Genomic DNA, 14,167 nt, shown 5'->3' on the forward strand with positions numbered 1-14,167 from the left:
TTTTCAGAGGTATTAGGTCTTTTAAATTTAACACACTTTGAAAATTAACATAGTTAAGCTGCACAATAGTGATGAGAAAAATTCATTTTAATCTAATAACCTGAATTTTTTTATTCACTAAATAATGGGGATACTTAATGACTTAGAGAAACTCCCCTTTTAAAAAAGTTTTTAAAAAGTCATTACACTTATAATCTGAGTTAGAAACTATGAGGAATAACTTGACTAGTTACATATTATTCAGAAGATGGGATTTGAATGTTCATAAGTTATTCAGAAAAAAAAAATTCAACTAAAGGTTGCTGCAACCTTCATCTAAAATTGTAAGGCTTAGTGATAGTTTTGCCTTGGTGATTTATCTATTTAATCCCCAGTCATAAATCTTATAGGTCATAAGCATTTTGGCTCCAAATTTCTTAGATAATATTGCAAAATAAATCAAATGTGTAGGGAGATAGAGATAGGTCAGTATAATTATTATGATGTATGAATACAGACAAGCATATAATATTTAAATTATATATAAAAAATATATATATATATATCACTTCATCAACTATTTGCAGTGTCCACTGTTTGCTTAGCCATCTCACATTGGTGATGTATATATTCTAGCTATAGATTGTAACTAGGTAGTGAAATTTATCTCTAGAGAATAATAATGTAGTTATCATTACATTATGTAATAATGCAAATAAAAATGTAAATATTTCAAATGTTTATATTAATTAATTTCTGGCATCACACAGCTTATAGATTAAATATGATATGAAAGAAACACATGATTGTCTGCCCTTGAACACTTAGGATGTGTTTGAATAAATAATATTATTGAAATCATTGTAGATTTTCATCAGTTATATAAAAAAATTGGAGATAATCTTGGCACAAAGCTGAACAGAGAATAACAGAGAACAGAGAATAAGTTCTGTCTACTAATATCATTGTGAATACTACTTCTTTGTGCACATCAGAAATGCTAAACTTTAAATTTGTGAAAGGATGGACCACTTCTAGAGCTGACTTTTGGACTCACTCAAGGGGCCACATTGAATTGTTGTTAAAATTAGTACTTATAACAGAGAAATATAAATATTCTAAGACAAAATTTAAATTTAAGGACCTGTTCATTTCAACAACTTTAGAAATTTTAGAGTGTGCTAGGTATTTTAGAGCACTTTCCCACATATAGTTTTATGTACACACAGGTGATTATCGTGTATCTTACTAGTCCCATATACCAGAGGGAAGACTAAACTCCAGAGAAATTAAGTTCCTGGATCGTGATCATACAGCTTGCTTGTGGCAGAACCAATATTAGAACCCGTATATTCTGATTCACCTCTCTGTGCTTCTTCCAATGGCACTATAGAAATAGAAACAATTACAGAGACATTGAAGAGAAGCAAAAAAAAAAAAAAAAAAATTTAATAGGACTTAATGTTAGACAAACTATGAATGTCCATTGTAAAAAATGACTCTAGTGTTTGGCAACAGCTATGCTAACTCAAATGTAAGGAGCTAGATGGGTGAAAAACTGCAGGTTTAATTACTTAATTTATTGTGGCACTGTGCTAAGTATTTGCTTTCGTAATTTATCAGCATGAAGGCTTTACTCAGATCATACTCCTGTTTTGCTAAATGAGAAACTCATGTTTAGAGAAACACAGAAAATAACCCAATTCTAATTACAAAATCCAATTATGGACATTACATCAGATTTCACATTATTTAAAGGTAATTAAAGAAATATGTTTGCTAAATGGGTCTCCTGAGAATAAAGAGAACAGATATCACTGAACTGAAAGAAGAAAAAACTTATGGAGAAATTTCAAAAATATATGTGATCCAAACCACAGTCATGAAGTAAGATGAGTTTGCCCTTCATTTTTCTCCTCTTTCTCTCAGTCCTCTACTCCTTTAGCAGTTATTCATGGACAGTCACACCATCTTAGCCCCAGCTTCCTCACTCACCGACACTTTGCAGCATCTTATCCCTTCTGGTCTGTCTTCCCCTACCCAAGTGTTCCAGGTAACAATTAGCTAAAAGGAGTCCTGCTCTCCTATTTTATATGCAAACGTAGAACATGTCCCGATTGTCTAACCCCTAATGATGGAAAATTTATGCCAGTGATGAAAAACTTCATTATTTCCTGTCACATCACAGAAACCAAGAGGCAATTCAGTTCCCTCTTGCATTGGCTGTGAGAAAGTTCAAAGCCATATGATCTGCCACTATCCATATGATCTGCCACTATCCAATGAACATATTGTACAATATATACATATACACATATATACGCATTTTTTACAATACACATTCTGCACTCTAAATATACCCCTGATTTTATCTTATTTTTTAGTTCTTTTCTCTTTAATCGTATTGCATCATTTTATCTTAATGTACATATTTTGATAGGTAAGATTAAATGCATTCTGGAACAAAGCTAATTTTATCTGTATTTATACATTCACATACCTAAATACATACACATATGCTCACATACATATTCATTTGTATGTACATATATACACTTACTTATAAATATAAAAATTTACATTCAGCCATTTAAAAAGACTGTTTCTATGTGTAGTTCCTTACTGTTTATTCCAGCAATAGCTTCTCTTCCTCCCCCTGTTTGTGGAAAAAGCCTGCTATTCTTGATCTCTTGTGTCTTCTGTGGCATGGAGTGGATAATCCAGGAAGCCGAATATTGCCTCTGCTGGTGTAGAGCGAGCCAACTAGAGTTAGATGACATAATCTTGGAATCACTTGAAGTCAACAAAGATCTTACAGTTCCCTCTTTCTATCACAGAACAGTTAGCTTCCTGTATTTGCCAAAATCAGTGTCAAGTTGCTGCATTTGCCAATCCGAATTCTATAGACATTTTTTGTTGTACATGTTTATTTCTCATTCTAATTTTATGTTTGTATTTGACTACCATCTTCTCCATACTTATAACTGCAGTTACAGCAGTAAGGGAGTGAACCCTCAGTTTACGTTGTTTAAGGAGTATTGAAGCACAAATACAAATATATTTTATGAGGAGCTTTTATTTAGACTCATCATGTCAAATAGTTATATTACTAGAAGTTTAAATTCACTTAATTCTGAATACTGGATGGTTATAGGGAAAAGAGAGCATCAAGTTAGAAATCAAAAGTTTTGGATCCCGTGATAAATTCTCCTGGAAATTAGCATATGACTTTGAGCAAGAAAAATTATGCCCGCCCCCACCAGCTCATAGGATTTTGTGAAAATGTGATAGAATTATGCATAAAAGCACTCTAAAAATGTAAAGAGCTAGTCAAATCTGATATATTGTTATTGCTTAATTTTTTTCTGAAAAAGCATTGATTTCTGACAGTGAGTGTGTTTTATTTTACTTCTTTCAGCCTTAACTGAGGCATGAGTATATTCAAGAATTTGAAATCTATTTTATAAATAGTTTTAAAGTGTCAGAAGCCTTATCAAGAACCTTTGACATGACTTATGGTAAACTAATTTAGGATCAGTAAACAATTGGTATGGTTTTCTTTCAATCATTGTAGTCCCACATGGGTGGGAAACCTAGGGCTTCTAGTTAAGGGTCACTTTCTCTGTAGATGATGAGGTAGTTAAAGAATGCCAGTTTTAAAAGAAAACATACGTGCATTCCAGAGGTTTGTCAAAATCCAGTCCTCCGTTTTATGTCTGAAAACAATAGCAAATCACGGCATGAGGAGGAAAAAACAATTGTTTCTTTCCATTTTTACGTGTGCCCCTTCTCCTCACTGCAGTCATACTCCCGCCAAGAAAATCACCCTTGGTGAGCTCCCTTTGGGTCATGGGTGGCAAACCACAGGCTGCTCTCTGAAAGATGGGTCCCCTCTCACAGACCATAGACTGGGTGTAACTTGCTTCTGCTGCTCGTGGCAGCCACCAGAACCCCTTAACGTGAAATCTTTTATCTGAGTAAGATTTGTGAACTCAAGATACGCCAGACCAGACTTTTCCCCACTTACCTCACCAGATTCATTTAAATGTTCCACTGAGTTGAAATTTTTTAAATGATAGAACTACTTGGTTCTAATAGCTTGCTACTATCAAAAAATAAAAATTATTAAATCTTTAAAAACAAACAACCCAAACAAAAAATGGGCAGAAGACCTAAATAGACGTTTCTCCAAAGAAGACATACAGATGGTCAATAGGCACATGAAAAGAGGCTCAACATCGCTAACTATTAGAGTAATGTAAATCAAAACCACAATGAGGTATCACCTCACACTGGTCAGAATGACTGTCATCAAAAAGTGTACAAATAATAAATGCTGGAGAGGGTACACTGTTGGTGGGAATCTAAATTAGTGCATCCACTATGGAAAACAGTATGGAGGTTCCTTACAACACTAAAAATAGAGCTACCATGTGATCCAGCAATCCCACTCTTGGGCATATATCCAGAAAAGATGAAAACTCTTAATTGGAAAAGATATGTGCACCCCAATGTTCATAGCAGCACTGTTTACAATAGCCAAGACATAGAAACAACCCAAGTGCCCATCAATAGAAGACTGTTTAAGAAAATGTGGTATATATATAAACAGAATATTACTCAGTCACAAAAAGAATAAGATAATGTCATTTGCAGGAACATGAATGGACCTAGAGAATATCATACTAAGTGAAGTAAGTCAGACAAATAATATATGCTATCACTTATATGTGGAAGCCAAAAAATAATACAAATGAATCTGTATACAGTAGAGGTCCCCAGCATCTGGGCCATGTACCGGTAGTGGTCCACGGCCTGTTAGGGACCAGGCCACACAGCAGGAGGTGAGCAGCGAGGGAAGCTTCATCTGCCGCTCCCCATTGCTCGCATTACCACCTGAACTATTCCCTCCGCCACCGGTCCATAGAAAAATTGTCTTCCACGAAATTGGTCCCTGGTGCCAAAAAGGGTGGGGATCGCTGATATACAGAACAGAAACAGACTCACAGACATAGAAAACAAACTACGGTTACCGAAGGGGAAAGGGAGTGGGAGAGGGATAAACTAGGAATACGGGATTAATAGATACAAACTACTATACATAAAATAGGTAAGCAACAAGGATTTACTAAATAACACAGGAAACTCTATTCAATATCTTGTAATAACCTATCATGGAAAATAATTAAATATATATATATATATATATATAAAACTGAATCACTTGCTGTGCACCCAAAACTAACACAATCTTGTAAATCAACTATACTTCAGTTAAAAATAAATAAATAAAAGAAATATTAACTATTTACAGGACTACTATGAGTTAAGCCAAAGGGAGATTATTTTAAAAAATAGTACGCACGATCGGATCTGCACAAAAGTTAAGAAAGTATTCCAAAGTCATACAAGTGTCAGGAGCAAAATGAGCTCAGTGTGTAATTTGTAGTTCTCTCTTTAATTCATTTAGCCATCAAGCAAACCTCTACTGAATTGTCCTGTCATATATAATAGAAAATAAATCTATTTAGGGAAAACATAGTGAGAGAAAGAGTAGTTGGGGGCATTTCCTTTGAAACAGCAGAGGAGCAGAGGTCACAGAATTCAAACAGTTGATGGCTCTGCAGAGAGCCCATGTGTCACTTCTGAGGTAACGGTCCATGCACGAAGGCTGTCTCTCACAAGGCAAAGAAGTATGGCCAGAGTCGAACAGGTTGTTGAAGGCTAAAGCTAGCACGTAATTACTCTGCTAGCTCCTGACTTGGTGTTCAACTCCGTGACTTCAGACACCCAGGATGGAAATATGTACAAAGAGAGAGGTAAACTTTGGAACATGCCAGAAGATATGAAATGGCAAGGTTGTTTTGGTTTGTTTCGTTTTATTATAAATTTAGGTGGAATATGCATGCTTGATCTCATCTGAAAGCTTTTCTGAGGGTTCTGTCTGTGTAAACAGTGTAACCCTGAGTACACGTGGGCAGCAGCCTGCACACACACACACATCCACGCCCATGACAGAAGTACTGGACAGAGGAACCCCATCACCACCACCACCACTACCACAGCTTCCACTACCACATACTGAGTTTTCCAAAATCTCTAACAGATTTCTCTGGGTTGCTTCAAATTCATCAGGATTTGGCTAGAGAGAAAGTATGTGAGACTGTATTTTTCCAGGCCCAGGGAATCCCTCAAGAGCAGCTATACAGTCCCACTTGTTACTGATGATCAGGGACCCAGAACAGTCAAAAATCAGTTAATAGCATGTCACAGGGATACTGTTTTCCGTTGGACTGTGTTCACGTCTGCAGAAATAGCAATGTCATTTTATCCTGGATTGGCCAGATCCTACTCTCCGTCTGTGAGACGAGAATGACTAGCCTGTACCCTTTTGTCACAGCAACATTGGAAGAAGAGAAATGAAAATATGCTGCTAATGACTTTGTGTATATGCTTCTTCCTTGTCGCCGTTGTTTCCCAATGACATCAACATAGCTTTAGCCCGACGTGCCATTTGGACCGAAGTCTTGGCTTGATCTGTGATGAATGCCCTGTCGGGTACACAGGACCACACTGTGAGAGGTAAGCACGTACTACACTGTCTTCCAATGTGATTTCCACCTTGGGAGTTATAAAAACCACAGGCATTATCATCCTTCTCACTATCCCAGAAAAGCCGCCACGCTCAGGTGAAATAAAGTTTCTCACCACACTTGTCAAACAAATGCGGTATATTTTTATAGTTTATTTATTCTCTAGAAATTGCTCTATAAATCTCCATTCACTCAGAGAGTGTTTGATTAATGTTTTAATCTTAAAGGTTAAGCATTAACCTGCAGTCTTTCTAGAAAGTATTGTTCAAGTGGAAAGTCATACACTTTAAGATTTATCTTACTGTCTACGTTGGCAACATTTATTTTTCATAATTAGCTTTTTGTCCTTAAAATGTAGCTTAAATGTGTGTAGTTCATAGTTCAGCAAGTGGTCCGTAATTTACCTTAAATATATTTGAAAATCGAAACAAAATGTAATTTATTATCATGATCTATATTCTCCTCTAATTACTTCTAAGCCAGTATTTTAATTCCCGTTGATTTTACTAGTTTGTTCTGCAGTGGAGCCAGGGATGTTATTTTATGTAATTTGTGTGATTATTTTTCCTCCTAAAATCTTTTGGAGGAAAAGGTTCTTCTGTATTTCAGTCTCACTGAAAATGGTACAAAATTCTCCCATAATGTCATTGACAAACACAACAGCATCTTCTGGGTGTAGCACTGAAAATAGTCCCTTTTGTTTCCATCACTAGAAGGTGGGTGGGGGTCAAGGTAGGGGGAGAGGCAGAGAAAGTAACCTGCTTTCACCCAGCATCACCAAGGCTAACGCCACAGAGGGCTATTTCTGCCTATCCTTTCCTGTCCCCTCGACAGCCATCAACCCTATTTCAACAAGGCTGTATAAAGTTAATGAAGGAAGAGCCGATCACCCAGAGAGAATTTAGCCAGCAGCTAGCAGTCTGTGGACACAGTGCCCGTGACCGCTCCTAGCGGCAGCAAGTGCTGTCTGTGAGTATGGCAGCATCTGTAAATTAGTAGTGGAGGAACAGAGCTGAAATAAGGAGGGTTTATTTGCAGTTGAGAAACTAGAAGTCATTGATTGTGTTTTTTTTTAAAAAAGGACACATGCATATTACTTACTGTAATAGGAGAACATATCATTGCCAAGACAGATTTACATCAAATGCCTAATCCCTCTGGCTCACTACAGGCAACCTTTTTTTTTAGCAACTGGAAAATGACAGCTGCTCTGTCATACAAGGCCATTAAATCTATTTATCTAGGGGGACTTAGTTTCTGATGTATTTATACCGCTTTGCTCCATGATATGTGTTTTCTGTATACGTTAGACAATGGTTTCTGAACCATCTACAATTTAAAATCCTACATGTTATTTAAGAAACATTTGTTTGGCAACTACCATGTGCTGTGCATGGGGCTAGACATAGGCTATAAACAGATGTATCCTACCATCCTTGCCCTCAAGCAGCTCACATTTTTAATGTGGGTGAGAATATTCGAACATATTCTGGAAAACATTCTGGTCTGAATAATAAAATTCACCTAGGAAAGGAATACCTGACAAAAAGGATGATTTCCTGTCTAAAACCTTTATTAATATGATCAAAAAGAAGAGAGAAACATGCCTCAAATGCATATCTTACCTCTCATTCAAGTTTTTCAGTCAAAAATAACTTTAATCCATTATTATATGGAAGATGTGATATTATATTTTTCTAGCCAGAATACAGATTAGGGTTTTACAGGAATATTTAGAGTCTATCATTTCTTTGTGTTTGTAGGAGCTAAGGAGTCCATTAGATGGATCCAAAATATTAGGAGAAGCATTTTTGGGGATGTGCAGGCTGAAGTAGACCGGGGTGTGAGGGAGAATAAGGGTCAGGGAAGGAAGGAGATATGGGTTGGACTGAAAATCCTGTAATCAAAACTATTCTGTGAGTGATTGGTGTAATCAGTTCTGCATATCATCTACACAAAATAAGCATTGAAAAACTGAAGCTGTGTTTTCCAAGTTATAGATGTTCTTGGAATAGAGTTCTATGATCACTTACATTTGGGAAGCATCTATTAGCATGTGAAAGGTTCTGACCAGTCCTGGAGTGAAAAAAATCTCTTCAACTTGTTTAACTCATCATTTTCTAATCTTACGTGATCATAAATTCCCTACTTTTATTATATAGCAAGAATGCATCTCAGACTCAGATAGACGGGAATTATAACTTTATATTTTTATCTCAGTTTAATTTCTACTTTGAGATCAAATTCTTTATATGTAGGAGCTGTGAGGGCTTGGACACATAATGTCAGTCAAGTACACTTTAAACTTACCCAGTGTTATATGTCAATTATGTTCCAGTTTTTAAATTTTTTTCTCTTCTCCCCACTTTCCACCTCTAGCTTTGGTTAGAACCAAAGTTCTAACAAGCTTACTTATAGTACCAACAGCCTTGAATGCCGGAATGAGAGTGTGTGTGTGTGTGTGTGTGTGTGTGTGCGCGTGTGAGTGACTTTTTCGGGTAGTGCACATATAGTAGAGCCAACCTGTTCTGAGTAATTCATCCAAATGCATTTCTGCTGACCTCTTCCTGTTTCCTGTCCTCCTGATTACCGTTGCCCTCAGGTCTAATAACTCTCCCCACTACTGTCCTACCACTCGTGGGCACACAGGACACATACTGCTGTCTTCTTTCCAAACTGGGATCCACCAACATGCCTACTCTCATCATTTCTCCTCCATCTGCCTTTCTAACTCCATCCCATTTCCTGTTTGGGGATGAATTGCAGGAGGAGATGCCACATTCATAGAAACGGTGACCTTTAAAGGCAAAGTCCAAAAGATTCCTATGTTTCTGCTTTCCTTCCTGTCAGATCCCTTGACTCAGTCAAGCAGCACAGATGGTCTTGCTGCTTACATTGAGGGAATGGAGAAAAATTGTGAACAAGAGGACGGCAAAACAAGATATGACAAAATATGGACTGATAGTCTGTCACACATAGGACACTGGTTACAGTTTTCAGAAACTTTTGCTTGGGGCCAAAGTGCTCATCCCTTGAGACAGTACTGCTTTCCTCTGACTAGGGACTGTTTTAAACAAAATGAAAAGAAGAGAACCAGGGGTGAGGGAACTGGGTATTCATCATGGCACTTTGCTAAGATTCTAGGATATTATCTGGACAAGAAGAGAAAAATATAGAAAAACAAGGAGACAATATTTTGAAGGGCAAAAAGGGATGAGTGACAGAGCATCAAGTGAAATTAAAAAGAACATGGAGAAAAAAAAGTGAGCTAAATGCTGATGACATCTGCTCTACTGGGTACTAAGCTACTTTCTGAATAAGTTTGTAGCCTCAGCAACATATCACACTTCATGGAGACAGATACTTTAAGAGACTGTGACAAGTTCATCCAATGAGATCCATAGGGCCACAAGAAACTTAATGAGCTATGTGGACCCCTTAAACCCTGTCCCCTCCTGAGCTGGGCAGTTTTTTATGTCCTCCCTAAGTAAGGAGAGAGAAGTCAAAGGTAACTTTAATTTCTCAATTGCCACAGAGAATGCAGAAGGTATTTGGATTCAATTGCTTTGTATTTGGAAAATTTACCTACAGTTTTATCCACGTGATTTATATTCAGTGTCAGAGAAGCCCCTTTTTGTTTTTTTTTTATTTCAATTCCAAAATCCAATTTCGATATTCTCTGCTTCAGAAACGTCTTGACTCTGAACCAAGTCTAATTGTCATCTGATCACTATGATGGTGAGAATTTCTACTCGTGGCTGAGTCTCCTTGATCCCTGGGTCCTGTATGCAGAGCATGGGGTTACAGAAATTAGAGATGAGAGACAGTTATGCTTACTCAGTAGTGCCATTAGGAAAATTGTGACTGGAAGTGAGGTTTCAAAAGGCTGCTCATCTGTGGTTGTGCAGTGCGTACACTGCACAAAAGTGCTCAGCCAAGGGGGAGACTGGGGGCTCGAATCCAGTGTGCCCACTTCTTGCCAATACACTAGTGCCCTCTTCTTGCCAATACACTAGCTGTGCTGTGCTTGGGTGCCCAGCCACGTCTAGTCTTCTGTTCATTTTTCTGCATCTGCCCAGAGAGAATCTTTTTTTTTAATTTGCCGAAAGGCACCATATAAGCAGGCACAATTCCTCAGTCTTCAGCTGATTCAGTCAAGTGGGAGGTAGTAAGAATACCGTGCAGTTCCACAACCATTCCCATTTAAACTCCAGCCACCCTCCCCTGTGCTTTTGCCAATACTGCTTCCTCTGCCTGGAAGACTGCAGCCCTTCCCCCACCTCTGCCTGAGACCAACTCTGCTACGCTCTTAAAATTCAGCTCTGTCATCCTGAAAGGGTCCTTGATGAATCCTAGCTCGAGTTGATTGCCCTTTTCTATACTTCTTTAACAGTATTTGCATATCTCTAGTAGTTCACTGCTACATTTTTAACTATAGATGACCCTAGAAAAACATGGGAGTTAGGGGCACCGACCCCTGTGTGGTTGAAAACAGTTGGCCCTCTGTATCCACAGTGTGGTATCCGCACATTAAACCAACCTCGGACCACGTAGTACTATCGTACTTATTGACAAAAATCTGTGTAGAAGTGGACTCACGCAGTTCAAACCCATGTTGTTCAAGGTTTAACTCTATATCTTTCTTCTCCATGGATTGTAGTATAAAGGCTGTTCCTTATTTATATTAGTATCATGTGCAAGTGCTCAGTAGATGTTTAAGGAAGAGTGGGAGGGGAAAAAAAGCAAGAGCTTTTCTAACTTGCTTAGAGAGACTGAAGCATTGTTTTCAGTCTATAGATAGGAAGAACGTAGACCAAAGATTTTAGCCAAAAGTTGAAAAATGATGGAGCAGAATGAAATAGAGAAAAGTCTCACCAATTTCCTTTCTTCTTTTCATTATTGTTTCTCTCCACTGCCATTTCCTCTCTCTCTCTCTCTCCCTCCCTCCCTCCCTCTCAGTCTTACTCTCACTTAGATAGATAGATAGACATATATATATATATATATATACCTTCCTTTAATATTGTTCCTAAGTCATCTTACGTAACTGCATGTGTTGTCTACATTTAAAGAATCTCTTTCTAAAATATTGCAATTCGATTTGAAAAAAAGTTAGCAAATGTGCAAAGGAACAGGGACTTTGTCATGTTAAGGTCCATCTCTAGCAAAAAAAAATCCAATTAACTCTCTGTTTACAAATGTCTTCCTTTTGCCTTTCATATGAAAATGAGAGGACTTTAGATTTCAACTAACCATTTGTTCTGGTAGAGTGAAAGTCTGAGAAGCTGGAAAGGTCTAAAGGACTGTGATTTACACTAATGTTAATTAGATGAATCCAACTTGATCAGACTATAAAACGATATTATTAATACAAGTTATATGATTAGCGGTATTGTATTCACTGACCCTAGAATTACCTTTTAATTTCTATTGATGGGACTTCCCTGGTGGTCCAGCGGTAAAGAATCTGCCTTACAATGCAGACGATGGGGATTCGCTCCCTGGTCAGGGAACCAAGATCCCACATGCCCCAGGGCAACTAAGCCCACGTGCCACAACTACTGAGCTTGCGTGCCTCAGCTAGAGCCCATGTGCCACAAACTACAGAACCCACGTGCTCTGGAGGCTGTGTGCCACAACTAGAGAAGAGAAAACCTGCACGCCACAACTAGAGAGAAACCCGCGCACCACAACGAAGAGCCCACACGCCTCAGTGAAGATCCCATGTGCCGCAACTAAGACCCGATGCAGCCAAAAATAAAACAAGTTAAAAATATATAAATAATAAACTAATTAAAAAAATTTCTATTGAAACATTTCTGTAAGTCTCTAAGAATACTGTTCTATGTATAGAAACACACACACACCTGCACACCCCTAATAAAATCTGAATGCTTACTTTCAGTGAAGTGCCGTATGAATGATGTATCATGTATATTTAGTAAGTCTCCTTACGTGTCCTACAACAAAAAGTAAAAGACAGATGCCTCTTCAGTTATTCTATTTAATTGTAATTATTTTCTCATGGATTGAGTTGTTTTATTAAATTATTGTTGTGGGAGAATTTGGGACTTAATTGCTATCTACGTTAAAAAAAAAAAAATTACAAGATCTTGTTATATAGCACCATCTCTCCTGAGGGCAGTAAGTCATTTTGAGGAAAGTGAACTGAAAATAATGGGGGTTTGTTATCTGTGATAATAATCATTGTATATTGTTATTCTGGTGGAGCAAAGTCACTCTCTTAATGGTAAACAAAATGAGATGTGAATATATGTGGGTGTGATCATGAGCTCTGAATATCAAGTAAGGCAAGAAGAATCGGATTAAAATTCAAAAGGATTTTCTTCTTATCATTATTGACTACCACTCCTGAAGGGATTGTGGAGGAATTTTATGCACTAAAATATTAGTTCATTTTTACAACAGAGAATTAATAATTAATATTTGTGGGTGGCAGTATTCTTCCAAGCAATATTTATACAATGACTTTCACAATTTATAAAAGATTTTGTTAAAATTAAAACTAGTAATCTCATTAAAAATTATGATAAAAGGTTAATTCTACAAGATTATTGTGGTACCTATAAATGTTCTAGAAAACTTAGACTAATCAATGTATCTTACCAAATTAATGACTTTGCCCCACAATCATGATATTATTAAAGTATCCTTATATGATGTACTGTATTTAAACCATTTCTCTTTCTAGAGTAGAGAGCATTTTTCTCTACGTATCTGTAAGTAGATGAGCATAAACATAATGTACTTTTGAGATATATTCCCCTTCAATTTTGACCCTTGCCGTAAAGGACTTTCTATTTTGCTAAGATGGCACAGAAAACAGAGCTAGCCTGACCATAAGACTTCAGATGTACTGTTTCATTTCTCCTTTGGCAAGTGGAGCTTAATATGAAGCATAAGCAAATGTAACTGAAAGAGAAAACAGAGTAGAATATAAATAAGTACTTCCTATAAAGGTGTATCTGTGCATCTGTAACATTAAGTAGCATTGTAAAACATAACGGTGTGGTTAAAGGGAAATTTGATACTATAATTGAAAAAAATCTCTCCCATGCCTCACAAATAAATGAACTTTTGTTTTTCTAATAATATGTACAATAGTGTTTAGTCCTTTAAAAAAAAAAAAGAACTGGAGTTTGCTAATAAGAGTTCTGGGCATCATTAAGCCTCGCCTTATGTCATGTTACCATAATATGCAGCAGGCCTGCTACTCAGTAAAGACTCTTCAGTGGAAACCTGCCTCCATATGGATGTGCAAATGTATAAAAGCCTATTAGTAAGGCAGACGTACGGCCCTCACACAAATGATGAGGCTCTTTCGATTTTCTATTTAATAAACTCTGAATTCTCACTACTGAGTTGCCTTGTGAGGCTGCTTCCCCACAACAAGCTCTTGCTGCAGCAACAGAAACGTGTAAACCTTACATATGTGTACAGGAAACAACCAGCTGCGTACATATGTGTTGTCCTGCAAAGGCTTTCCAGCGTGGACCTGGATCCTGCCGCAGTGCCAGTGGCAGGTTTCTTATTATGCTTTGGTCTCGTCTTCAGTGCCAGTGACAAGTTTTTTT

The 14,167-nt window shown here is 37.3% G+C and overlaps 1 protein-coding gene across 1 annotated transcript in view; it reads left to right on the plus strand.

Moving 5' to 3' along the window:
- Positions 1–14,167, plus strand: part of LAMA2 (laminin subunit alpha 2) — a 606,143-nt gene that overhangs the window by 373,074 nt on the left and 218,902 nt on the right. Inside the window, exon 19 of the mRNA XM_060283517.2 lies at positions 6,475–6,561. Coding sequence (XP_060139500.2) covers positions 6,475–6,561 — 87 coding nt within the window. The remainder of the gene's footprint in view (positions 1–6,474; positions 6,562–14,167) is intronic.

This window comes from Globicephala melas, chromosome 14 (assembly GCF_963455315.2).
Source record: "Globicephala melas chromosome 14, mGloMel1.2, whole genome shotgun sequence".
In the NCBI taxonomy this organism is placed as follows: domain Eukaryota; kingdom Metazoa; phylum Chordata; class Mammalia; order Artiodactyla; family Delphinidae; genus Globicephala; species Globicephala melas.